This window comes from Protopterus annectens, chromosome 4.part1 (assembly GCF_019279795.1).
Source record: "Protopterus annectens isolate FY-2018-M chromosome 4.part1, PAN1.0, whole genome shotgun sequence".
Lineage (NCBI taxonomy): Eukaryota > Metazoa > Chordata > Ceratodontiformes > Protopteridae > Protopterus > Protopterus annectens.
In genome coordinates this window covers 496,098,317-496,124,367 of record NC_056734.1, presented here as the reverse complement: position 1 = coordinate 496,124,367, position 26,051 = coordinate 496,098,317, and the positions used below count along the sequence as shown (strand labels likewise).

The following is a 26,051-nucleotide window of genomic DNA, read 5'->3' as shown; positions in this document are numbered from 1 at the left end:
ACTATTGCAATCCATTCAGACAATATGTCAGTGGTGTGGTATCTGAACAAGCAGGGAGGAACCAAGTCTTATCCCCTTTGCAGAGAGGCCATGCGAGTGTGGCAGTGGGCAGTATCTTCCCAACGTTTTCTGGTGGCAATGCACATTCCGGGGAAGTCCAATGTGACAGGCTAAGCAGAGCTATTCTGATGCCTTACGAGTGGTCCCTGAACTGTCAAGTTGCGGAACAGATCTTCTGCAGGTGGGCCAGCCTTGATGTGACCTTTTTGCCAGCCCCCTCAATGCCAAATGCAGCAGCTACTTAACGTTGATCCCCCCTCAGGGGGAGTCATCCAGGGATGCTTTAGTCCACGATTGGCCCTCCGGTCTACTATATGCCTTCCCTCCGGTCCCCTTGCTGTGAAAGGTTATTCAGAAAGCGCAATCCTTGGGAAGCAGAATGATTCTGATTGCCCCACACTGGCCTCGTCAAATTTGGTTCCCCTTTCTCCATCCCTGTCTCATGGACGCTCCTTGGATTCTGGATCCACAACCAGACTTACTGACACACGTCAGGGCATCTCCATCCCTCTCTTCGGACTCTCCGGTAACAGCCTGGCTACTCCACTTCCGTCATTAGTTAGGCTTCATCATTTTTCACCGGAGGTGGTTCATATTTTATCTTCCTCTCATAAGCCCTCGACCAGGAAGATTTATTAGAGCAAATGGAAGAGGGTTTCAATCTGGGCGCATGCCAATAAGATTGACCATTACACAGCTCCAATTTCATCTGTATTGGAGTTCTTGTCTATGCTCTTTAACCAGGATTCAGCAGCCGCAACCATTAAAGTCCAATTGGTGGTGATTTCTACCTTTCATGTCTCAGACGAGCCTAGCCTGATGGCACATAAACTCTGCAGGGTTTCCTGATCTGGTTTCGGAACCTGTTATGCCTTGGGACTTGAACTTTGTTCTACAGGGTCTTACTTCACACCCATTTGAGCCTGCAGCCACTTGCGATTTAAAATTCTTAACTTGGAAGACTGTCTTTTTAGTAGCCATCACGTCAGCCAGACGTGTTTCGGAGCTTCAAGCTTTATCAGTCAAAACCCCCCTTATTTGATTTTTCATGAGGACAGAGTTTCTCTCAGACCGAACCCCTCTTTTTTTTCCCAAAGTGGCGTCAGTCAGTAACCTTAACCAGTCTATTGAAATTGCCAGTGTTTTTTCCCCCAGTTCTCAAACAAGGCAGAATTCAAATTTCATCAGTTGGATGTGCACAAACAATTACGTTTTTATTTGCACAGAACGAAAGACCTCAGAAAATCTGATCAGTTGTTTGTTTCCTTTTCGGAAAACAGAATTGGGTCTCCTGTCTCCAAAGTCACGTTGTCCAGGTGGATTTCCAGTTGTATTTCTTTCATTTATTCCTCAGGGGGTAAAGATTTACCGTTCCGGGTGAAGGCTCACCCTGCTCGGTCTGTATCTACATCTACAGCTTTTCGGGCCAGATTGTCTATGGATGGTATTTGTGCTGCGGCTATTTGGGCATCTCCTCACACCTTTGTTACTCATTACAAGTTGGATGTGGTATCTAGGGGCAGGTCTTCCTTTGGTTCCACAGTGCTCAGGAGTATTTTCCACTGAGGCTCCCAGGATGTAGGTGCGGGGGGCGCTGTCCCACGGGTAAGAATGTAGGCGAGATTGGACTACATAACATCAAGAAGTTATGTACTCACCATAACGTTCGATGTATGTAGTCCATCTCGCCTCACATTCTTACTTACCCCCCCCCTCCTTCCCCCCGTCCTGGAGGATCTGGAGATTAGATCTGGTTTCAGAGCTCCCTTCATTCTTGGTTTGTTCTTCCTTTCCTTAGGTGGTGTTATGCATGAAGAATGAGTGCTGGTGCTCGCAGCAAACTAGATCTGGGGATAGAGAGCAGTGCAGCATGGGATACCATCTTAACCCAGCCAATAGAAAGACTTTGAGCTAAAAAAGTTTGGCCACAGGTAAGAATGTGAGGCGAGATGGACTACATACATCGAACGTTATGGTGAGTACATAACTTCTTGTTTTTTCTGTTTGAACCCACATTTCAAGCTTTTTCTTTTCATTGTTGATGTTTAGCTTTTTTAGTCACTTTATAGATTTTAAAGTGGTATACGTAGACTGCTTGGGGAGGGAGGTGGCTGGATTTTGGTAGGTGCCTCCTGCTGCCAGAGTTTTTATGTAAGTAAGACTAGGTGTTGTGGAATATCTTTTGATGTGCTTAAAATTGTTTTCTAGTGGTAATGTTTGAATGTGTAGCTGGTTTTGAGTCGTGTATAACCCTTTGTTAAGCTTTTTGATAAGAAAGGTTGTCATTTTTTTTACTGTTTAATTACTAATGAAAGCCAAGGGTTCTGACTTTTTTATGTCAGGACTGAATTTGGTCTGTAATACAAAGACAGCTAAAGGTGATGAATATGATGTGCCCCATGCTGACTAGATAAGAATTTTGTAATGGTATGTGGAGTGTGTTTATCTTCAGTGCTACCAGACTTAAGATAGTATGAGGGAGAAAGAGAACTGTGATATATAATAAATGGGTTCATTTGCTACTTATTGTACAAAGAATAATGGTTTTATAGTTTGCTGTACCATAGCTGCCATCATATTGTATTAGTTGGAGAAAGGAAGAACTCTTGGCAACCACCAAGAGGAAGAGAGGTGAAGAATAAGGAAGGCGGTACCATTCCTGTTGCAAAAGGTGGTAGTGAATGGGGGAGATGGAGAAATATGTACCCTTACCCATGCTTTTACTAAGGGTAAAAGAACAGTGATGGAAATCTGCTGCTGCTGTCAAGAAGTAGATTGAGAGAGAAGATAAGTATGCCTTTCCTGCCACCAGTGATATTGACAGTAGTGAGGGATACATCTTGTTACCATTAAAAAAAAAAAGAGTGGAGTTACAGGAGTGAAGTATTGCTTCTGCCAAGAGGGGTAGTGACTACGATGGGAGCACATTAGTAGTTCTTAGTATTATTGGTTGCTGCTTCTTATGTTGGATAAAGCTGACATGGATTTGACAGTTTGGAAGTAAACATATTAGGGAAGTATTCTTAAAAAAAAACATGCAGAGTTTGGAGAATAAAAACAATAATTATTTTATATGATAGATTATCTCATTACAGCTGAGTGCACCTCCAGGCATTTCTGATGTTACCTTCTGCTGATGCTTCTGGGGGTCAAATATTGATTGTTATATTTGCATTAATAATTCCAAACCCATGCTACATATGAGGTATCATCTTAAAGCATACTTGATGGCAAACACAGTTGTATTGATATTTGACCTCTGTCTAATGCAGCTAGAGAGATGTTGAATATTATCTGTATACTGTTTATTTGTATTGTAATAATTTTCATATTTCTGTAAATATTGCAACATTCAGGTAACACAGGCAGAACTGCATAGCCTCGTATAAAAGCTCACCGCTGCATGAAGAAAATCCTGCTGGCAGTATGTCTTTTGCTGGAATGGTTACTGAGATCATAAGCTGTTTTTACTTCTTCTTCTTCCGGCTTTTCCCGGTTAGGGGTCGCCACAGCGGATCACCTGTCTGCTCATGATTGGCAGTGGAGTTTTTACGGCGTCGAGTTGCCAGCCCGGCACCCAACTTTCCACAGAAGGTACACACATGCACCAACTCACACCTAGGGCCAATTTAAAGTATCCAATCCACCTACAGCATGCCTTTTGGGATGTGGGAGGAAACCGGAGCACCCGGAGAAAACCCACGCGACCACAGGGAGGACATGCAGACTCCGCACAGAAGGCACCCCAGCTGAGGATTGAACCGGAGAACCTCTTGCTGTGAGGCGGCAACGCTAACCGCTGCACCACCGTGGCCTCCCATCATAAATTGTTTTTACAACATTGCAAAATTGCTGAGATATCATAAGTTAATACAAAATTAATATTCACTGCCTTTATATTGGCTTATAAAATCCAGATTAAAGCATCAAACTTAATGTATGCCATTAATGTAAAAATTAATTTATCCCGAATAGTTTGCCAGTTACAATTTTGTAGTAACACGTATGGTTCTAGAGACCAGACATATGAATGAACTATAAGGCGAGCCTCATTTTTGAAGGCCGAAGCCACACCCACTGGGAGGTAAAAGTAAACATCAAAAAAGCTGAACTGGAGGGAGTGAGGTAGTGCTAGATAATGATATGGAAAGTAGTGGGAATGGGACTAGCTGTGGGAGCAAAAGGGAACTGAGTATAAAGAGGCAGAATTGAGCAGGTTTCATCCTTGGTCAACCACTCAGGCAGCAGGTCTTCAGATGTACTGCTGGTAGGATTTTTCTTATTGGGAGAGTTTAGGGTTGAGATTGTGTGCGTGTGTGATGCCTTTTGTTCAGACTTCAAGTCATATAGTAAGCTAAAACATTTAGGAGCTTATTGACTATTGTTGCTGTTTGTATCACTGAATTTTCTTTTGGTACGTATGAATGATTTGTAGTACATCTGAATGTGTTTCAACAAGTAATCAGTCAGATTTTTATCTCACTGTACTTTGTAATGTTTGGGAGTTTTAATTATTATATTTGTTTTTATATTAACTCTCTGAAGCTTATACTGTTATGTCTTGATTGTATAAAATAATTATTTTGTGTAAATTTTCTTATATTTGTTTATAGAGCTTATCTACCTGAAATGTCATTGAAAGGGGGCTTTTTGCCCAAATGGATTGTCACTCTTAGAGTAAATAATAAGTGAGTGAGTGTTCCATTTCTTCTTACCCCACATCCTAGCAGTTGACTTGAGCTTACAAATTCTGTGTTTTGCTAAATTCAGAAGCTAAAGGTGATTGGGGATAATTGCTTCCAACCAACCCCTCATTACAGCAGTTGACCTAGTATAAATCTCGAAACTGCTCCACAAGAGAAGATGAAGATCTTTGCTTTAACTTTGGGCTCCAGCAGTAATTATACAGGAAAATGTTTATCGGCCATTAAGACTAGCTGTTCTGGTTTACTTCTCAAGTAAATTGTATACAGGAAGGTCACGAATGGGCATGTATTAACTATGGCAATATGATTTATCTAGATAATGGAGCAGAGATGGACAGAATGGGAGGAAAAACACACACACAAGCTGCACATGGCACTGATTGAGTAAAGTAGCCAGTGGCCAACAAAAATCAAGCCCAGGTCCATACAAAAATAATGCGATGCACAAACCACATACTTTACTGATAGAAATAGCTAGGAACAGACAACAGAAGGCAAGCTACATGTCTGTAGAATGTAGTTTGATGGCCAGAGGGTTCAACTGGGGATTGCTACTTAATTAAAAGACTATTCCAGTGGAGTAGATTGGATAAACCTTTCTGAAGCTAACTTTTTTAGGACTCCTTGTAGCAGTTTTCAAACTTATTTGGCAATGATGAAAAATGTTTCGTCCCATTGACATACTTGAGTTATTTCATAGTTAAGTACTAGGCTAGCTGCCCTTGTGAGCTATTTTAAGCTTAGCCAATTTTTCTCAATGAGAATCAAACCCGTGGTCTACTTGTAAGGTAAACATCTTAACTATTATAACCACCTTTGTGTGCAATCCGTGCAGTAAAGTACCAATAATCATGAAGAAATACACGCTGTCCATGTCAAGTGTGTGTTGCAGCTATTTATTAGAAAAACAGCAAGTTAAGTGCTTTTGTCCCCTCAAGAACTTCTTCAGAACCTGATGCCATATAAAATCACATGACTTTTATACAACTTAAAACTTACATCACCCAATCACATTTAAGTACAAGATTAATTGTGACATACTCATTTAAACCTGGTTTGCGCATTACATCTAATTTAAAATGAATGTCACAATTAATCCTGTACTTAAAATGAGAGCTGCTAAAACTGTAATATTTTTTTACTAATTTTGCTTATTTTAAGAGAGTATATCCATTTTATATAGAATTTTAAACAGAATTTTTGTATAATAGGCACATGTTAAACTGTGGGTATATTTATGTATGTTTGGTTACAAACAATATAGGAAGACTTTGTTTTATATCAGGTTTTTACCGTGTTTCTATCTTTTTTGGTTTCTCCAAGTCTTTTGGGTTTCTAATACCATGACGTGAATGGACCCCATTTCTAAGTCAGAGTATGATTAAAGTTTATGAAATTAGTATTGTTTCACTTTTTGATGTTAGCCAGAAGTGCTCTTCGCAGTACCTGCAATGTGCCCAGCAGTGACTCCTTCTGCAATTCATACGGTGTTACATGAATTGGTAACATATCTAAATATGATTGTAAATTCTTTTTTATAAGACCAGTTGCTCCTACTACTATTGGAACTGCCTGGGTATCTTTCTTCCACATGGCTCTCGTTTCTGCCTGCAGATCAAGGTATTTTTATGACTTTGTGTCTCTCTCTCTGGTTTTCTAGCATCTCTCTTTTGGACTGTTGGTATTTGGTGATTCCATGTGATGTAAACTTCATCATTTTCTGTGGCTCATGTTTCCAATGTTTTTCAGCCACTTCGATACCATAATGTTTGCACAATCTCCAGTGTAACAATCTCGCCACATTATTATGCCTTTCATGTTCAATGGACTTAGTAAACCATATGCAGCCCACTGTCTTGGGCTGTCATTGTTAACCTTTCATTTCTTGATGTAAATTCACCTCTCCTTAACCATTCCTGTGTTCATTCTTGGTCAACATGAGGCTCTTCCAGAAGTTTTTTATACTTCCAAATATATTTGTTTTTTCCACATTTCTTGCCTTCTCATCTGATCCTTCACCTTATATTCTTTCTTTTCTTTTTTAGCACATTCAGTTGCTGCCTGGTTTTTATCCACTTCTGGTTTGATTTCCATTCCTGCTTGACGTCGATATGCTTCTTCTAAATTAAGCAGAGATGTCATCTTAGATTTATTCTCCTCATGTTTCAAAACTTTCACCACATTTGGATCTTGTGAGGTCAATAGATATGTGTGGAGTCCCACGATTGCAGATCTATACATGTAATCAATTTCAAGGAGGCCCATCTCTCCAGAAGGGGGGATATATAATCTTGGTATACACTGATTTTTATAAATCATTTGGTGAGCATGAAGCATCCTTCTTTTTTTGATATGTAATCTATCCAACACTTTTTGGGGCCAGTTAATCACTCCAAAACTATAAGTTAGGACAGGAAGAGCAAATTGATTTATAGTTTAGATCTTGTTCCTAGGTGTCAATGCTGTTTTCAGGATTAATTTAAGTCTTCTAAAGTACTCCTTACTAAGCCTTATTCGTACTTGTTCATGTTTTATTGCTGATCCTTCATCAATTCCCAAGTATTTATACACCCCCTCTTGCTCAAGTTTTTATATCACATTCTTGTCCCAAACTGATGTTTTACTGATGCTGCAATCTTCCTTTTTTAAAGGTTGCTTTTGCACATTTATCAAGACCAAATGCCATTCCGATATCATCTGAAATAGTTTTGACAACCTGCAGCTGTGCTTTCAGTTCCTCATCTGATGAGCTATACAATTTTAAATAATCAACAAAGAGAAGATAAGTCATTAGACTTTGTTGTTTTCTAGAAGCCAAATTGCAGCCATGGCCTAGGCTGTTAAGTAAGCAGCTTAATGGGTTAATAGCAAGGCAGAATAACAAGGGTGGCAGAGAGTCGCCCTGGAATATCCCCCTTTGAATTTTTATCCCTGGGGTAATAGTCTGTCCTTTATCATGGCTTAATTGCAAAGTGGTCTACCACTGTTTCATGGTTACTGTAATGTAATCAATCAGTGTAGGGTGTATCTTATACATTTTTAAGCACTCTTTTATCCATTAATGTGGGATACTATCAAATGCTTTTTTGTAGTCAATCCATGCCATACTTAGGTTCTTCCCCTTCTTACAATTCTCCAGTATAATTTTGTTTAACAACAAATGATCCTTTGTTCCATATGACATTTCTTTTATTGCCCTTTTGTTATACTGCCATAATTGAGTTTTCTTCTAAATAACTATAAACTCTGTCAGCGTCAATTCCTGTGTATAATTTGTATGTTGTCGGAAGACAAGTTATTGGTCTATAATTTTTAGGGTAGCTTGCAGGTTCACTCTTAAGTAAGAGCATTGTTTTTCCTGTTGTTAACCAGTGCGGTGTGTGTTTGGGGTGCATATATAAATAGTTCTTACTCATGGCTAAATACTCGTGCAAAGAAGTTAATACTTTAAGCCAAAAGTTAGGTACTGCATCTGGGCCTGGGGTATTCCAGTTAGAGGCTTTTCTCATCTTTATTTCAAGCTCTCTAGTTGTTATTTCATCCCATTTCATATCCTGTACCTTTAAACTTCTTATTATCTCTTTTACTTCTTCTATCCATTTAGCATCAGTGTTATGTTCCACAGGATCTTCATAGATACTTCTCCAAAATGTATCTACTTCCTCTTTTTTGATGGTCTATCTATTCCTTTTACCTTATTTCCCAGTTCTTTATAAAACTTTTTTGGATCATCAATAATTTGTTTATTTTGTGTTTTTCCCTTGTATTTATCTTTGTATCTTCAAAGTCTTTCCGCCTGTTTTGTAATTTTTAGTTCGTTATCTCCAATAGTGCATAATAGATCCTGGTCTGTTCTAATACCACGCATTGCTTTTATCACATCTATCTTTCTTAGTATTTTTATTGATCTGTTCCCTCTTCTATAATCTTCTAACAATGATACTTCTTGTCTTAGTTGCTTTATAGTTTTCTCTATTCGATATTTCCATGATGGTATTCGCTGTTGCCCCCTCTTTTCCCCTCGCTACCCTATGTTCCTGTGGTAGAACTTTATCAGTTATTAAGTTAGCAGCACAGTAATATATTCTGTTTACTTCTGTTATATCGCATGGGTCTCCATGGACAGAAGTAATTGCTGTGTTCATTTGTTTTATCAAGCTTCTGACTTTTGTTTTTTTTTTTTACCTTCTGCAGTCTATTTCTCTCATTGATCTTGATACATCTATCTTTGTCTATTAAATCAAGCAACTCTTCTCTTAACTCCTTTTCTTCCATACTGGGGGTACATCCCTTGTTTTCCATTTCATGTGGGCATTCTATAGAAAGTTCTGTAGCATCTTTGCGTGGCGCATTCTCTTCAATTTCATCCTGTGTATTCTGTTGTTCTGTCATATGGGAACTCACTGGCCTATCACTCCTCAACATTGACTGCATCAGAGTTTCCTGTTTCTTTCCTTGCTGTCTAGCTTCAAATGAATGTTTACACTGGTTTCTTGTGGAAGGCTCCAAAATGTCTTGATATGGCACCTGACCAGTTACTTCCTGTTCCACTGGTTTCCCCTTAATTTGGATATCCATTGCTCTATCCTGTTGTGGTGCTTTCTACATTTGATTTTCTACATTGAATCCTTCTCTTTGCAGCTGTTCCATTACTTCATTTTCTATTTCTTTGACTTTTCCATTACTCATCTCTTTTTCTACTTTTCCTATTAGTCTTCTTATTTTTTGCATTATAAAAGTTTCCATATCCAGATTCCTTTGCCTATATTTTTCTTCAAATATCTTTGGTGCTGCTCTTTTAATTTTGCTTTCTCCTTTGCATAAATATTGCACCATATTAATTCTCTTTTTCTTTCCCCGTCCATATTTCTTCTTCACATGTCTCCTGGTCTTCTTGCTTTTCCTTATTCTGGGGACATACTCCAGCATACTGTGATGTAGTCTGTCTTAAACCTTCTACATTAAATCCTTCACTTTGCAGGCACTCCATAACTTCAGCTTCTATTTCTTTAATCTTTACTTTACTAATCATCTTTTCTACATTATGTTTTTGTGTTATTAATCTTTTTATTGTGAAATTTTCCATATCTGGATGCCTTTGCCTGTATTTCTCTTCGAATACTTTTGAGACTGCCTTCTCTATATTAGTTAACTTAGCTTTCTCCATTGCATAAATATTGCACCATATCAAATCTCTCTCTTTCCCATGTCCATATCTCTTTTTTAGCTTTTTCAAATATCTCTAAGTTTTATTTATATTTTTCTACTTCCTCACAGGCCTCTTTTTCCAAAGAGATCAAAATTTCTTGATCTATATAAACTGTTTTTCAAAAATCTGTTGTATTAATGATACATACATACAATATATGTGCAATTGATGACTGTTTCAGATGAATCTGATGAAGGCCAGTTAAAGCTGGCTGAAAGCACTTATTCTTGTTCTTTTGTTTTTTTTGTTCTTTTGTAACACTAAATGTGTGCTTTTTAAGGGAGTCTTTATTGCCTAGAACTTCAAGCTTCAATCGCCTGTTGTTTCTGTACCATGTTTCAGATAGTGACTTTGTTTTCACTAATGGTAACATATGATGGAAATTAAAGGCTTAAAGAACTGACACGAGGATGCATTGTGATTCAGTGATGTATGTTTTAAGTTGTATATAAGTCATGTGATTTTATATGACATCAGGTTCTGAAAAAGTCCTTAAGGGGACGAAAGTGCTTAACTTGTTATTTTTCTAATAAATATTTGGAACATGATTTTAACTATTATGACAAATCCCAACTCCCCTAGCAATGGAGTTTTGGAGGCTCAAGATTCACTTTCAGTGGATTTTATCAGATGATGGTGATCCAGCACTCCAGGAATAGTCTGTAGGCCAGCTTTACAATAAAATGACTGCTAAAGATCATGGGTCAAATTGTTTCTGATAGATGGTAGACTTGAAATTCTTGCCATTCTCCTTAACCAAGAGATCTGACCGATATAGTCAGAGACTCTTTAAAATGTGATAGCTTTCAAATACATTTAAAAAAAGAAAATGGGTAGGAATCAGCATTTTAGGTGAGTGACTGAAGTGGCAGAATGGAGGACTACTTTGTTCTGATTGGCTTATTTGTGTTCTGCATAGTTAAGGCATCAGAAAAGTCCAGATTCTAAACTTTTAATGTATATTCAAAAGGCAAGAAGTACAGAATATGTCTTGAGGCTACATTGTAAAAAATAATTAACAAAAATTCATTTTTAGGGCTAGTACATGACTGCAAAAAAGCATACTTCACTAATTGAAGTTGCTTTTTAGACCTGTGAAATTCAAACCAGCAATGGTAGAAATCAGGCTGATCATTGAGAAACTGAGCAGGAGTATTCTGCTAAATCAAAGGACTGATTCATTGAGCAAATGGGACAAACCCTGCTTAAGCTAACTTTTTTTTCTGTCCTGAGTCTTGATGGAAAATGCTTATTTCCATTGACATTTTGAAGCTTTAACATTAAGTTAAAAGTCTACATTGGGAAGATTTGATTCCAGTAGAACTTACATTTTCAGGAAATGCTAATCCAAAGCTGTAGGAGTAGTGGATATTAGGAGGGTGACAAGTTACTTTGAATGTTCAACCAAAAAAACACCAATATCAAGTAGATGCAGATATTTCAATACTCCTGTGAAGACTGGTAGAGATGGGTGAAGGCTGCCAGCCTAGTCAAATAGAATTTGGTACATAATTCCGTTATTTGTAAATATAAATGTTGAAATACATGCATGTTTTCTTAAATGAAAGAATATGCTGTGAAATATTGAACTTAAAACAATGTAGCAACATTGCCCTCTGCTGTAAAGAAAGCTAAGTCAAGCATTTCTTGTCTGACCTTTGAAAATGAAATTATTTCATGACTGTCTTTGATGTTTACAATTCGGCTCTGGCCGGACTAGATGAAGGATTCCTTCACATTGTTTTAAGGCTAAAGTTAATGATCAGAATTTACATGTGGAATGTCCTTTATTGCTCTGGTTTCTGCCTAGGTGTAAAAGAATGTAAATGCAGTTTCTGTCAGCCTGGGAACACCAGGAAAGTGTAAAAAATGATGTAATGGGAATCAGGACTGCAATAGCAATTTAAACAGAGAGAATCAGAAGGCATTAAGCATTTTTGTCTTGACTAGCCAACTCACAGTACTGCCTGTTGTCTTATGTAAGTTAACTTAGACTTGTGTTTTCTTTTAGAAATAGCTAGGAGCTAGAAGTGTTTTTCTGTGATGTCAGAACTGTGTTACTGAATTATTTTAAGTATTTATGTGTGATCTCTGAACTCTTGACTAGCACTGTGTAGTAAGAAGCATTGTCTTGTGTTTTAATATTTATTATTAAATATTTTTAAACCCTTTTAACTGTGGCTGTTTTGTGTAGAGATAAGTTAAGCTCTGAGTACATTACATGTATATAAGGATCCTGTACTAAGTCACTCTAATAAGCCTTGAGACTGTTTAGTCAAGCTACCAATTGGATAATAACATTGCACAGTAATAATTGGACACCCTTTTAAGGGCCTTTGAGTAGCTGATAAATATTAGTGGGTAGTGGCAGCTGGTACTACCGTATAGTCTGGGAGAAAGGGGCACAGGTGGAGAACCTGTGCCAGCCTTCCCCAGGAGTGTCTGTATGGTTGTATAAACTCTTATCTCAAAATGCATGTGTCTGTCGGCTAGTTGGGCAGGGACACGAAGCACTGGTTGGACAGAGAGGGTGCTAGAGGTTTTAGCTTGCGCACTAGGCTGAGATCTGGACCTATAGCTGTGCCAGTGGGGAGTCTTATTGGGGACCTGGAGAGTAAGGGAGCGACCAGCCGTGGACTGACTATGATCTGTGTGTGCTCTTAAGGGAAATTGCACTTTACTGTGTGTATTTGTTATCCTTTCTTCATATATGAGATGTCCCTCTCTGGTTTTAGTGGTGAGGATTGAGGCTCCTTAATTGCTGGGCCAGGGCATGGGCATCACAACCTCTTCTTAGCATAGCAATATGATTGGTGCGAATGGTTAACAATGAAGACCATGACAGTGCAATTAGACATGACAATTCTGTGGTCTTGCAGTTCTCAATTGATTCTGCAGATATTAAAAAAGGTGTAGAGGATAATTGGAATATTCTGGATGATGTTGAACTGCCAGACTTTCAATTTGAGGTGTGACCTAGTTTTATTTACAAAAGGAAGAGCAACATCAAAAATATTTGAGAGGCCACTGCCCAAAGTAGATCAAGAGGAAGACATTGTGTGAACGATTTAATCAGTGTAGCTGCATAGACTCTGTGCAGATGTTTTGAAGCACATCAGCAAGTGGAGAAGAAGGCCTAGATACAACTGTAGAACCAATATTTTTGTCTGCCAGGCTAGTTATGATTCTTGTCCAGCCTTTTGTAGAGGTAAGACCGAGAATTTGTTAAATAAAAGAGTATATCAATACATTTTTATAGTGTTTTGAAACAGGATGACAGAAGTGTGTTGGCACAACATCAGACCAGATGCGTTTCTAACTTAGTTTATAATCTTAGAGAGGGTAGAGGTCACTGTATACAGTGGTGACTAGAAGAATCATTTACTGCATCAAGAAATGATTTGGCAGTTATGGCCCGAAGCTACCAGACTGCCAAGTAATAAATGACAGTATTTCTATTTGTAGTGAACCGAAAAAGTTATCATAGGCTGTGTAATTTTCAGTAATGTTTGCATCATGTTTTAAGTGATGTTTTTTTGTTATTATTATTTTTAATGTGCATGTCTCTTCAACTGCTGTTTTTAAAGAGAGTGTATGTTCATATTATCATAGGAAGTTAATAGGCTGTTGGCCTTGAGTCCCTTACAAGACTAGCAAGAATTTTGCCCATGTTCCAACAAGTCAGTATTTGATGCCCCTGTCCAGCAGGTACACAGGTGGAATCCCAAGGGTGTATTTTCTGTTCCCCATCCAGTTATCCAGGTTGTGCTTAAAAATGGTTAATGAGGTAGTTTGCTTGACATGGAGTGGGAGTCTATTCCACAGAAGGGGGGAGTCTCTGGAACACAAATCTGTCCTGCCAACAAGTCCTATTGATGTCACAGGCCAGGTTGAGGTCGCATGTGCGGGTTATTCAAGTGGAGCTTGACTTGCGGATATGCAGCAGGCCCATTAAGGCGGGGTCTGATTTTGCTTTGTATGCCAGACAGAGGTCACCTCTGAGGAATCTGTATGACACTGAGTAGAGGGATGGGGCTTATGGCCTGTCTGTGCAGGGTAGATGTTTGAGGCCATGGATTCTCCTGGTGAGGAACCTCTATGTTCTCTCCAGCTGCTGCATGTGCTTTATGAGGTACATGCTGAAAAGGGCATTGTACTCGGTAATGGTTCTTATAGGGAAACGTATTTAGGCTCTGAGGAAGACCTTTAAATTAATGAATGGTCAAAAACTCTTAACCAATATATTTTATAAAAAGTTGAGTTTTTATTGAATTTTCTGCATCGTCTTGGTGATGTGTTTTTTGGTTGATTTTGTTACTGTTTATGCCAGTGTTGTGCAATCCCAGAAGTTTGTGTTTTGAAAGGATTTGTCATTTTGAATGTGTTTTATAAGAAAATGGAGGCTAGTCTTTGGGTCTGTATTTTTGGTTGTCTGAGATCGTTATTTTTGAAAGCTGGCAAACATAAACTGAAGGGCAAGTTTGTGATTCAGATACTTGCCATTCTTAGTAGCCAAGGGATGTAGTCAGTGTTGTGGGGCTGATTGGGGAGGTCTGTAACCCTTCTTTTCTTCTCTCTGTTATTTCCTTTGAAGATGAGTCTAAGCAAGAGAAAGGGGTTTCATACACTGAATTTGCAGAATTAGCTCAGGTTTTATGTAAAGAAATTGCAGGAATTGTGAATTGTAGAGCATTTCTGTCTCAATTGCAGCAGATGGCAAGGGGCTGACTTTTGCTAGCAAATCCTTTTAATGTGGTTGTGTGCTTTGCCATTAGCCAGTGAAACACTTTGGAAAACACTGCTGTCAAAGGCCACTGCACAAGAGACATTGCTGCTTTCATTGCTGTTCTTTTAAAACTTGACAAGTCTTCTAAAAGAACTAGAGTTCTTTATTGTTGGAAATACTTTGCTTGCTTCTGAAACATTGCCATTTCAAACAATTGTACCCAGATTACTCGATTTGTTGCTCAGACCATGACTGCAGAATTCAGGCCTCATTTTGCACCTTGGCATTGCAGGACTTGGTCATCTGAACCCTTGCCTCTTGTCCTCTTTGTTACTGCTTGGAATTCTTCCCAACAGTTATCTACTTACTGAAGAGGGTCTACAAAGGTTAGATATATATTTTAAATGTATTTATCTGTTAATGGAGTAAGTGAAATATAAATATGACTGTAGATCAGGACTGAATCCTGCATCCTAGGGCTGTGAGGCAGATATGTTGGTCACTGAGCCTTTGTGCTGCTGCTGCTACAGGCATATACTCACTGTGTTAGCTGATCTTTGTAGATGCCTTCAAGTAGAAGGGAGCTTTTTACCATTTTGTCTCCCCCACCCAGTGCTAGATTTTTTCAAGAACTTGGACAAGTATGTAATTTTAGTGTTCTTATTTAGTTCCATTTTTCTGTATTAGAGGTTTTACTTCCTTATTGGATGGGACTCAGACTGAGTAGTCCTGGGGTGGTTGTGCTCACTTTCTTGGCTTTGATTGTGACAACACAGTGTGTACTTATGTACCATACACCAAGCATAGGTATAGTAAAATTTCAGAACTGTACAAACTGGAGAGCTTAGAATAGGAAATTGCACCACTTATTCACTGCAGAAGACCTATTTCATCAGCTGATATGGTGAGCACGTATGTGATATTTGCCTTTGGAAGTACTGAAACTTTTGTATGATCAATATTGTGTTATTAAAGTTAGTGATGGCCACTTCTGAGTTTGCCATTTGTTACTGGATAGAGTTGTTTGAATCATGGAATATTGGTGTATGGAGTGATAATCCTGCATGTGGATAAGGAGTTGTCTTTCCCCAAAAAAAATATCTGTTTTCAAGTTCATCAGAAAGCTACATATCATTTTTTTAGGACTGTTTTCAATAAACGTATTGAGGGAACTGTTGAAGAGCCTGTTATTGAAAGTAATAACAGTATGACACTCTCTTTAATGTGTGAAATCCTTGGACAGTGCCACCACTGATTATTTTGTTTTGGTGTTGCTAGGTTTTGAATAGTTGCATGTATGTTTCATGACATACTAGTTTTTTGGAAACATTTGCCCGAGAATGCTGTTGAATTTTGTAGAAGATGTGGTTAACATTTGGAATGATTTTCTGCATGTTGTTGCTCCTTTTCAGGTGTCTGATAAAGACAAAATAGATCAACTTCAGCAAGAGCTGCTGCAGACCCAGGTGAGGATATTTATGTGGGACAGTGTGTAATATGGTGCTTTTTACTTATCTGTTCTTTAATTGTGTTAATTTACATATTCATGGTCTAATTTTAATAGAAAATTTGTACATTTTGAATGATACTTCTGCCTTTGTAGTTCTTAAACCACAATATATTGCACAGGATCTATATTATCAACTAACCAGAATGTAATTTTGTTGTGATAAATGCTTCATTTTGTAGCAACTTCTTAATTATGGACTCTTGCTGCATCGAGTAAACCTAAAGGTAGAATGAACAAACACATACCTCTGAAGTCGCAACAAGAACAGACATAGAATATTTTGGCATCCACTGATAGAAGTTCAACCTTTTCAGACATTTAAAATGGAATATAGGTGGTGTAAATTATTGTAATAATTCTGAATGAAACAATTGAATTAACTGAGGGGTCTGGGGCCAGAATTCACATATTTTAGAAGTTTTTTTTTTATTCAGTGATTACCCAAACAAAAATCATGTTTAGGGAAATAAACTCAAGCTTACTTTTGCTTTCAAAGAAGAGATAACTTGTATCCAGGGTTTAATTTTCATAGCTGACACAGCAATTTCCAGTAAAATGAAAGGACAGAGATTTAAGAGGACACTTGACTCGTGTGTCAGCAGTAAAGTTCAGAAAAAGAGCAAGAGATCCTGTGTTGGCCAGGAATGTCACTTCAGAGGCAACAAGCAAGTACACGCCTACCATCTGCAATACGTACCACAGCAAGCCAAAGAAGAGATGTCTGCATACCCAGTACCATAAAGTTAGTGCATTGCTGGATCCAAGTCTGTGAAAATGATACATTCCGTCTATTTTGTTTATATGTGTGTGTGTGTGTGTGTGTGTGTGTGTGTGTGTGTGTATATATATATATATATATATATAATGTGCGAGTGTGTGTATAGAGAAGGAGATCATGTCTATATACATATATGTATCTCTCTTTATATATATATATATATATATATATATATATATATATAGTGGAGGTCAGATGGCTTAGTTGTTAAGGTCTTCACCTCTCGTACACAAGGTAGAAGGGTCGATCCTGACCTCCGACCAATGCCCATTTGGAGTTCGCATGTTCTCCCTGTGTCTCCGTGGGGTTACTCCCATGTCTGAAAAACATGCTGAGTGTTTCCATCTCAAAAACTCACCAATGAATGGAGCTGTGGGCAGCAGCACAGACTCTACATGGTGCCCTGTATTGGAAGAGCTGTACAGACCAACTGCTTTGGGCATCTACTGTAGTGCACAGTATCCTCAAGATAGGAGAACACTGATCACAGACTGAGCGCCGTGGCAGGGCTAGCCACTCAATGTTGTAAAATATGGCTCTAGGTTATTCGGTCATGTTGACTAATGTCACCAAAAATGGGCATGGGTAGTTACCGGTGATAAGTGGGTTGAGGACCCGGCCTACTCTGACCCATGCCAGGGACCCATGCTAATGGTGGAAAAGGTTTATGTGCCCCTATTGGCCAGTTTGTGCCCGCCACAAAGCCCAGCAGCCTTGGGTCAATAAGCTACTGGCTGGCCGGTGTCTAGTTGCCCAGCCTGGGTTACCTGGAATAGCTCTGTTGAGCGAAAGCTGGACGTTAAACCAACCAACCTGCCAAACATAAACTGAGAACCACTACGCTTAATGTAGGTTCACTGACAGGACACAGCTTGGAAATGAATGACATGATGATACGGAGGAGGCTGGACTTCCTATGTATCCAGGAGACGAGATGGAAGGGCAGTGCAGCAAAGCCACTTGGCTTGGGATACAGAGTCTGCTACTCAGGTGGAGGGCAGGCTAGAAACGGTGTAGGAAATGTGGTGAGAGAGAAGCTTCAGAAGGCAGTAAGGGAGATCATCAGAATTAATGGGAGACTCATGGCAGTCGGACTCCAGTGAAATGATAGGGCAGTATTCATAATCTCAGTCTGCCCCACAGCAGGGTTGTGATAGTGAGGAAAAGAGTACATTCAGACAGCAGTTGCAGGACCTACTAGATAAAGCAGGACAAAATGAATTGGTGTTGATAATGGGTGACTTGAATGCACATATCGGGGCAGACAGAACAGGATATGAGGACTGCCTGGGTCCACATGGGTGGGGCAATAGAAATAAAGAAGGAGAGGCCATTCTAGACTTCTGTCTGACAAATGGCTTGATAGTAGCCAACACATGGTGCAGAAAGAGAGACAGTCACAAGATCACATACAAGAGTTAGTCAACATGCAACTCAAGTAGACTTCCTCCTAGTAAGGAAAAGGTACTGGGCAGAATCCATGATTGCATTGTCACCCCCAGTGAAACAGGATGCCTACAGCATAAACCACTAGTTGCCACAATCTGCTGCAAGCAGCAGTGAGAGAAGGCTATAAGATCAACAGAGACTAGGCTGAAAACCTGGAAGTTGACTGGAGAAAGTACAACGATTCAAGGAATTACTCAGGGCTGTAGCACTCCAAGAAGAGGAGGAAATAGGTGGAGTTGAAGAATGGCAGCGCCTAAAATCAGCATGTGTTAGGACTACAGGAAAGATATGTGGCCGAGCCAGGTATTGAAATAAGGTACATAAGGAAAGGTGGTGGTGGAATGCAGAAGTCCAAGAAGTCATCAAATGAAAAAAGGACTGCAGGAAGAAGTGGGAGACAGAAAAGACTGACCAGGCTAGGAAGGACTACTGCTAACCATCACACACACTGTAGAACAGCAAAACAGTAAAACTGTAGAACAAATACGACAATCCATTCCAGGAAAAAACAGAGTTTAATACGTTCTAGCGCCTCGGCATTCACTGCCTTCAGTGGAAGGACTATTGGTTAGCTGACAAAGAAGCTAAGAAAGAAGTTGCAATAGTAAAGAATAGGGAAGTGGAGGCACTGTACCAACTTCTGGAAAGTGACTCATTAAGGGGCACAAAGAGACTATATCAGGTTGCAAGGCAAAGACAGAAAGATAAAGAAAGATAGACACCCTTTATAAGGGATGCCAGCAACAATCTGCTCACCAGCCCAGAGGACATCAGAGGCATATGTAAGGAGTATTTCCAGCAGCTTCTGAATGAAGAAAACCCCACAGAAGCTGTACTGCCCCAGAAACAGCATATGATGAGAGAAAAGGAGGAGCCCACCCTAGAAGAAGTAAGAACAGCACTAAGGAAGATGAAGTCAGGGAAAGCAACAGGCTCAGATGAGGTCACAGCAGATATGATAAAGATGCTGGGTGAGATGGGGAGAAACAGCTCCTGAGGGTACTAATAGCAGTGTGGAGAGAAAGTCGTATCCCAGATGACTGGAAAATAAGCATACTCGTGCCAGTGTACAAGAACAAAGGGGACATCCACAACTGTGGGCAGTGCAGAGGCATCAAACTCCTATCACACTGCATGAAAGTTTTGGAGAGGGTGACTGATAAATGGATACGCAGAGTAGTAGAATGTAAGATGGGAGATGAGCTGTTTGGAATCAGATCAGGATGCAGCACAACTGACCCGATGTTTGCATTGAGACAGGTACTTGAGAAGAACCTAGAGATGAGGAAAGAGTCCACCTGTGCATTCCTAGACTTGGAGAAAGCATATGACAGGGTAACAAGAAAGCTGATCTGGGCAGTACTGCGGTGGTTTGAAGTCGCAGAAACATTGGTAGAATTAGTGCAAGCTATGTACAAGGACCCAGTGACTCAAGTACAGACAGTGATGTTCATCGTGTTTCACTGTTGCAGTCATGACTGTAGGGTTCTCCCTTGCCGGCAGGCAGTCCTTGGTCGGCCAGAATCCCAAAGTCTGGGTCCGGCGTCGGCTGCTAAGCCATGCTCCTTGACGTCAAAGTGCCAGGAGTACAAAGCTGACAGCCGACGCCATGTTTTCCAGTCTTTCTTGCCGTGCGGTGATAGCAGTTCGCTTTTGCTGGTCGGCTGACTCCTGACAATTTTTTCTAAATGTACTTCAGTCCGAAGACTTTCTTCTCCTACTCAAAGCTAAGTACCCCATTGGGGAAACTTTTTTTTGCTCCAGTCCGATGTCAGAAAAAGTTCATTGTATTTCTTTTGGGAAGCAAATACCTCATAAGGATTTTCATTCTTACTGTATTCCTTGCTTAGGCCCTGACCACAATGTAGCTAGTTGTCGGTTTTGTGCTAGATTCAATCAACGTGCAATTAAACGAAGGTACGATTTTGCATTTCATTACTTCGGTAGGCGTTTTAATTACAAAATGTCGTCAGATTCGGTTCTGGCTACTGGAGTTCACAAACGACGCAAGGATAAAGACAGGCCTCCGAGGTCCAAATCGGACGATACTGTACAAGCAGAGCCAGCTTCAGGTTCGGCCTTCGTCAGTGAGGCGCTTTTGCAGCCCCTGTCATCGGCCATTTCGGAACCGATGGCCGAAACGGACTCCCACAAGGAGCCAACTAGGCCTTTGAATATTTCTGTTGCAGGACCGTCGGACAACGCTCCTTCAGATGGGTCTGGGGCCGCTGTGCAGGTACCGGCTTCCGAAGGGGTTTTCAGGCCTACTCATCTTCTGATAAAGGCAAAGCCAAAGACAAAGGCAAAGACTCCTTCCATATCAAAGACTACAGCCCAGGCCTCTTCTGATCCGGCACCCAAGTCATAGAAACAATTACTTAAGATGGCGGAGGACTTACTTACTATGATTAGGTGTTCACATCCCCCTCCAGATAAAAGGCCAAGGCAGGAAGTGTATTATGACTCCTCTGATCAGGCTTCTGTTTCTTCAGTTTCTTCTTCTGACCAGGAATATTCTTTCCCTCCTTATGAGGATTCTGATGCTGAGGAATCCATTCCTTCAGCTTCTCCCCCTGAGGATTTCTCTTTTGGGGAAACTTTACATGAAATGAGGGAGCATTTTCACTGGGAAGGACAGGAGTACTCAGAATCTAAGAAAAGACTTAGGGATTTTCTTCTTCTCCCCCAACATAGACCCCTGGCTATCCCCCCTATTTTGGATATTGTGGATGATGCTTTTTCGGAGGCTAATTTAACTCCTGACTCTTTTCCTCCTGCTCCTGTTAAGCCAGACAGATATTATAGAGTTCCTGATTCCCACCAGTTTTTATACAAGAATCCTACTGCTGATCCTGAAACCATTTCTCAGGGCCCTAAGGGGGTTAAGACCGCTACTGCTAAAAACCCCATTCCCACTGAGAAGGATTCCAGATCTTTAGAAAGATGGGTCAAAAAAGTGTACACTTCTGCTACTTTATCTATTAGGGCTTTAAATTGTCAATTTCATATGCTGAAATACCAGCAATTTATTCTGTCTGTTTTGAAATAAAAGCTAACTTCCATTTCCGCCTGTGCAGATGATAAGGAATTACATGATTTAATGCATGCCACTGAACAAGTTGGGAAGCATGGTTTACACTGTGGATTTGATGTCTTGTAGGGCTGCTGCCTCTGGTACAGTCATTAGAAGGCATGCTTGGTTAAAGGAACAAAACTTGCCAGATCAAGTAAAAGCTATGTTATTGGATGCTGCTGTTGAGCATAATGTTTTGTTTGGATCTAAGGCTGAAGAGGTTATTAAGAAGATGGAGGACAAGGCAAAATCCATGCAAACGGTTAAAGATTTCTTGCAAGTACAGCCACCCAGATTTAGTAGGAATTGGCCTACTAAAAATTGGTCCTTTCCCAATTCAGACAGGCCTCAGAGAGGTAGATACCGACGCTCCCGAGGAAGGCCTCAAACGCAAGCTTTTTATAGACCAAGACAGTGGGCTGCTTCCACCCCTAGGGGAGGAGAGGACAGGTCGCAAGCTCATAGAAAACAGGCTCAATGACTCCCTCGGTAGGGCTGCAGGAACGTCTTGCCTGGAAGCCCCTCTCGGAGGAAAACTTTCTCTTTTTAACCGAAATTGGACTCGTATAACCCAAGACAAGTGGGTTCTGGATGTGGTTTCAAGAGGTTACAAATTCGATTTTCATACCCTACCAAGACCAAGCGGATGGCCGGATCTTCCAAAACATCAATGGTTAGAGGCCTTAAACCAGGTGGAAACTCTCTTGGCTTTGAAAGCCAAAGAACTGGTTCCACTTTCAGAGATGGGACGAGGTTTTTACTCAAGGCTCTTTCTAGTCCCCAGAAAGCAAAATTCATGGAGACCCATTCTGGATCTGTCAGTCTTGAACACTTTTCTCGAAATACCAAAATTCAAGATGCTTACTCTGCAGCAGCTACTTCCAATGCTGACCAAAAATGCATGGATGGTAACTCTGGATTTAAAGGAGGCATATTTACACATTCCCATCAGGCAGGAATGCAGGAAAATACCTCAGGTTCAAGGCCGGATCAAGGCACTATCAATTCTCTACACTGCCCTTTGGATTGTCTACTGCGCCCAGGGTCTTCACCAAATGCCTGGCTCCAGTAGTAGCATATTGCAGACTCAAGGGAATTCAAATTTACCCTTATCTGGATGACTGTCTTATTCAGGCAGACAGCGAGGATGTCTTACTCCAGCATCTAGAATTTGTTCAAAATCTTCTCAAGTTCCTGGGATTCACTGTAAACATAAAAAAGTCAAATTTGATACCCTCACAACAGATAACCTTTCTGGGTGCTCTTCTAAACACAACAACCCAGATGGCATTTCTGACATCCGAAAAACAATTACAGCTGGCTTCAACTTTCAAAACCTTGGCAACTTTAACTCGGCTATCTGCAAGGAAATTCCTGCAGGCTTTGGGTTACATGGCCTCCTGCATCCTCCTCGTACCATATGCAAGACTACATATGAGGAAAATACAGTGATACCTAAAAAGTGTATGGTCTCAGCATTGCCACAGTTTAGACATACAGATCACCGTCCTGCCTTGTCTTCAAAAGGAATTCCTTTGGTGGTCCAAGGCATGTACTCTAAACATAGGAAAACCTTTCAGTCTGCCTCCAGCCTCTCAGATACTAACCACGGACGCTTCAGATTATGCTTGGGGAGCCCATTTTCAGGGCTACTGTCTGCAGGGCCTTTGGACAAAGGAGCAGAAGCACCTGCATATCAATTTAAAGGAAATGTTAGCCGTTCAGAACGCTCTATGGGCTTTCAGGAATCTTCTACAACCCGGACAGCTACTGATACGGACAGACAACACCACAGTTATGTGGTACATAAACAAGCAAGGGGATCTCATTCCTATCCCCTTTGCAGACTAGCCGTGAATCTATGAAACACAGCTCTAGCTTGCAAACTGGACCTTCAAGCTCAGTTTCTACCAGGGAAGCAAAACTTCCTGGCAGACAGTCTGAGCAGAAACCTTTTGGACCCACATGAATGGATGCTGGATACCGAAATATTCAGGATGATTACAGCAGTCTGGGGATGCCCTCACATAGACCTCTTTGCATCCCACCTCAATCATCAACTACAGATTTTTTGTACCAGGACATTCCACGAACTAGCTTGGAAAGTGGATGCACTATCATTCAGTTGGAGAAACCTCTCGGGGTATGCCTTCCCGCCTCTACCTCTTCTTCCACAGGTGTTACTAAAGATCAAACAGGACAAGCCCAAGATGATAATTTTGCTTGCCCCAAATTGGCCTTGACAGTTTTGGTACCCAAGACTGAAAAACCTTTGTCTGGAGCCCCCTTGGGTATTACCACAGATTCCGAACCTTCTGTCCCAACACCAGGGTCAGGTTCTGCACTCCCATGTCCAAACTCTCAGCCTGGCGGCCTGGTTAATCCAGGGTCTTTGATTCATTCTCTTCTACCCAAGCAGGTTATGGATGTCATTTTAGAGGTCAGACGTCCTAGCACTAGAAAATCTTATGCAGGAAAATGGAAAAGATTTTGCTCCTGGATGCAGGCTCAGGATTCAGATTCTATTATTCCTAACATTCCTCTGATTTTACGTTACCTGACGGACCTCTTACATAAGGGTCTCTCTTTCTCTTCCATAAAGATCCATGCCTCTGCTATTTCTGCTCATTATAATACAGACCTTCCAATCTTTTCCCATCAGCTCATGAGACAGTTTCTCAGAGGAGCTAAAAACTTAAGACCCCCTAGATCTCCTCCCATTCCTGCTTGGGATCTCAACTATGTTTTGGAAAAACTCACCTTACCTCCTTTTGAGCCTGCTGCCACATCTGACATCAAGTTTTTTATCTTGGAAGACAGCCATCCTGTTAGCTCTTACCTCTGCCAGGAGAGTTTCGGAGTTGCAAGCTCTCATGGCTGTGGAACCTTATATTATTTTTCACCAAGACATGGTGTCTTTAAGGACTTTGCTTCTGCTGTCTTGCAGGGCCTTTTAGCCACCCCCTCTACTTTATGACCACCTCCCTTTTATTCTGCTTTGGGCTTCAACCCTACAGTCATGACTGCAACAGTGAAACACGATGAACATAGTACAATTGTGTACACTTACCATAAATGTAGATGTTCGAGTGTCTTCACTGTTGCAGTCTGGGTTACCCTCCCTCCTGTCCCCTCTTATTTCTTCTTTTGTGTGGCTCCCTTCTTCACCCTTCTTTTGAGGTGTATTTGCAAAGGGTATGGGATCTTACTCATTTTGGAACACCTGACATCTGGGGCAAGAAAAACTGGAGAACATGGCGTCGGCTGTCAGCTTTGTACTCCTGGCGCTCTGACGTCAGGGAGCATGGCTGAGCAGCCGACGCTGGACCCAGACTTTGGGATTCTGGCCGACCAAGGACTGCCTGCTGGCAAGGGAGAACCCTACAGTCATGACTGCAACAGTGAAGACACTCGAACATCTACATTTATGGTAAGTGTACACAACTGTACTTTTGGCCTCACAGAGAGGTTCCCAGTGGGTGTGGGTGTACATCAGGGTTCAGCTCTGAGCCCACTGCTGTTCATACTTGTGATGGACTACATTAGCAAACAGGTTGGAGGGGATGGATCAACAAAGCTGCTGTATGCAGACAATGTGGCAGTACAAGCAGACTGTGAACTAGAACTTCAGCAAAGAATAGGAGAATGGAATGCAAATCTGAAGGCACATGGGATGAAACAAAGCACAGATAAGATGGTGGTAATGGCAGCAAATTGAGGAAATCAGAAGAAGTTGAGACTAGAGATAGAAGGGAAGATAGTGGAACAGGTAAACAGCTTCAACTATCTGGGAGAAGTAGTTGAGAGGGTAGTCTGAATGAAGAGGTCAAAGCTAGAATCAGAGGGGCTGCAGCTAACTGGCATAGAGTATCAGGTGTAGTCTATGACAGAAGAATGCAAAGAAGCTGAAAAATAAGGTGTACAAGACAGTGGTTTGACCAGTACTACTGTATGGTACAGAAACCTGGGCAGTAAAGGCAGAACAGTTGAAGAAGCTAGAGGTGATGGAAATTAAGTGCCTGAGAAAGGTGATAGGATGCACACTGTGGGACAGACAAAGAAATGAGGACATAAGAGCAGAAGCCAAAGTAGCTCCAATTGCAGAAAAGATCAAAGAGAACAGATTACGGTGGTTTGGGTACATGTGTAGAAAAGCAGAAGACAATCTGGTGAGGAAGATTTGGGATGGACAGGAAGAAGGTAAGCGGAAGCAAGGACGTCCAGCAGAGAGGTGATTGGATTTGTGTGAAAAGAAGATCTGCGACAGTCAGGCATGAGTGTTGAAGAAGGCAGGAGTGTGTCACTGAATCTAGAGGGTTGGCGAAAGTTAACATAATACCCCGACCCCATGTAGAAAAATGGGGAAAGGGGGGGGTGATGATGATGATGTATGTATATATATATATATATATATATATATATATATATATATGGGTCTACTTTAGTTGACCGAAACACCAGTTCGCCGACAAGCAAAACACCGAGACCAAACAACCGAAAACACACAATACCGACAACTCACGAAACCGAACACCATTAC

At 40.7% G+C, this 26,051-nt stretch overlaps 1 protein-coding gene across 4 annotated transcripts in view; it reads left to right on the top strand.

The window, feature by feature from the left end:
- Window positions 1-26,051, top strand: part of OPA1 (OPA1 mitochondrial dynamin like GTPase) — a 2,039,562-nt gene that overhangs the window by 555,883 nt on the left and 1,457,628 nt on the right. For all 4 annotated transcript variants that reach the window (XM_044070302.1, XM_044070304.1, XM_044070303.1 and 1 more), the window contains one exon: window positions 16,114-16,167. In XM_044070302.1, the coding sequence (XP_043926237.1) occupies window positions 16,114-16,167 (54 nt within the window). The remainder of the gene's footprint in view (window positions 1-16,113; window positions 16,168-26,051) is intronic.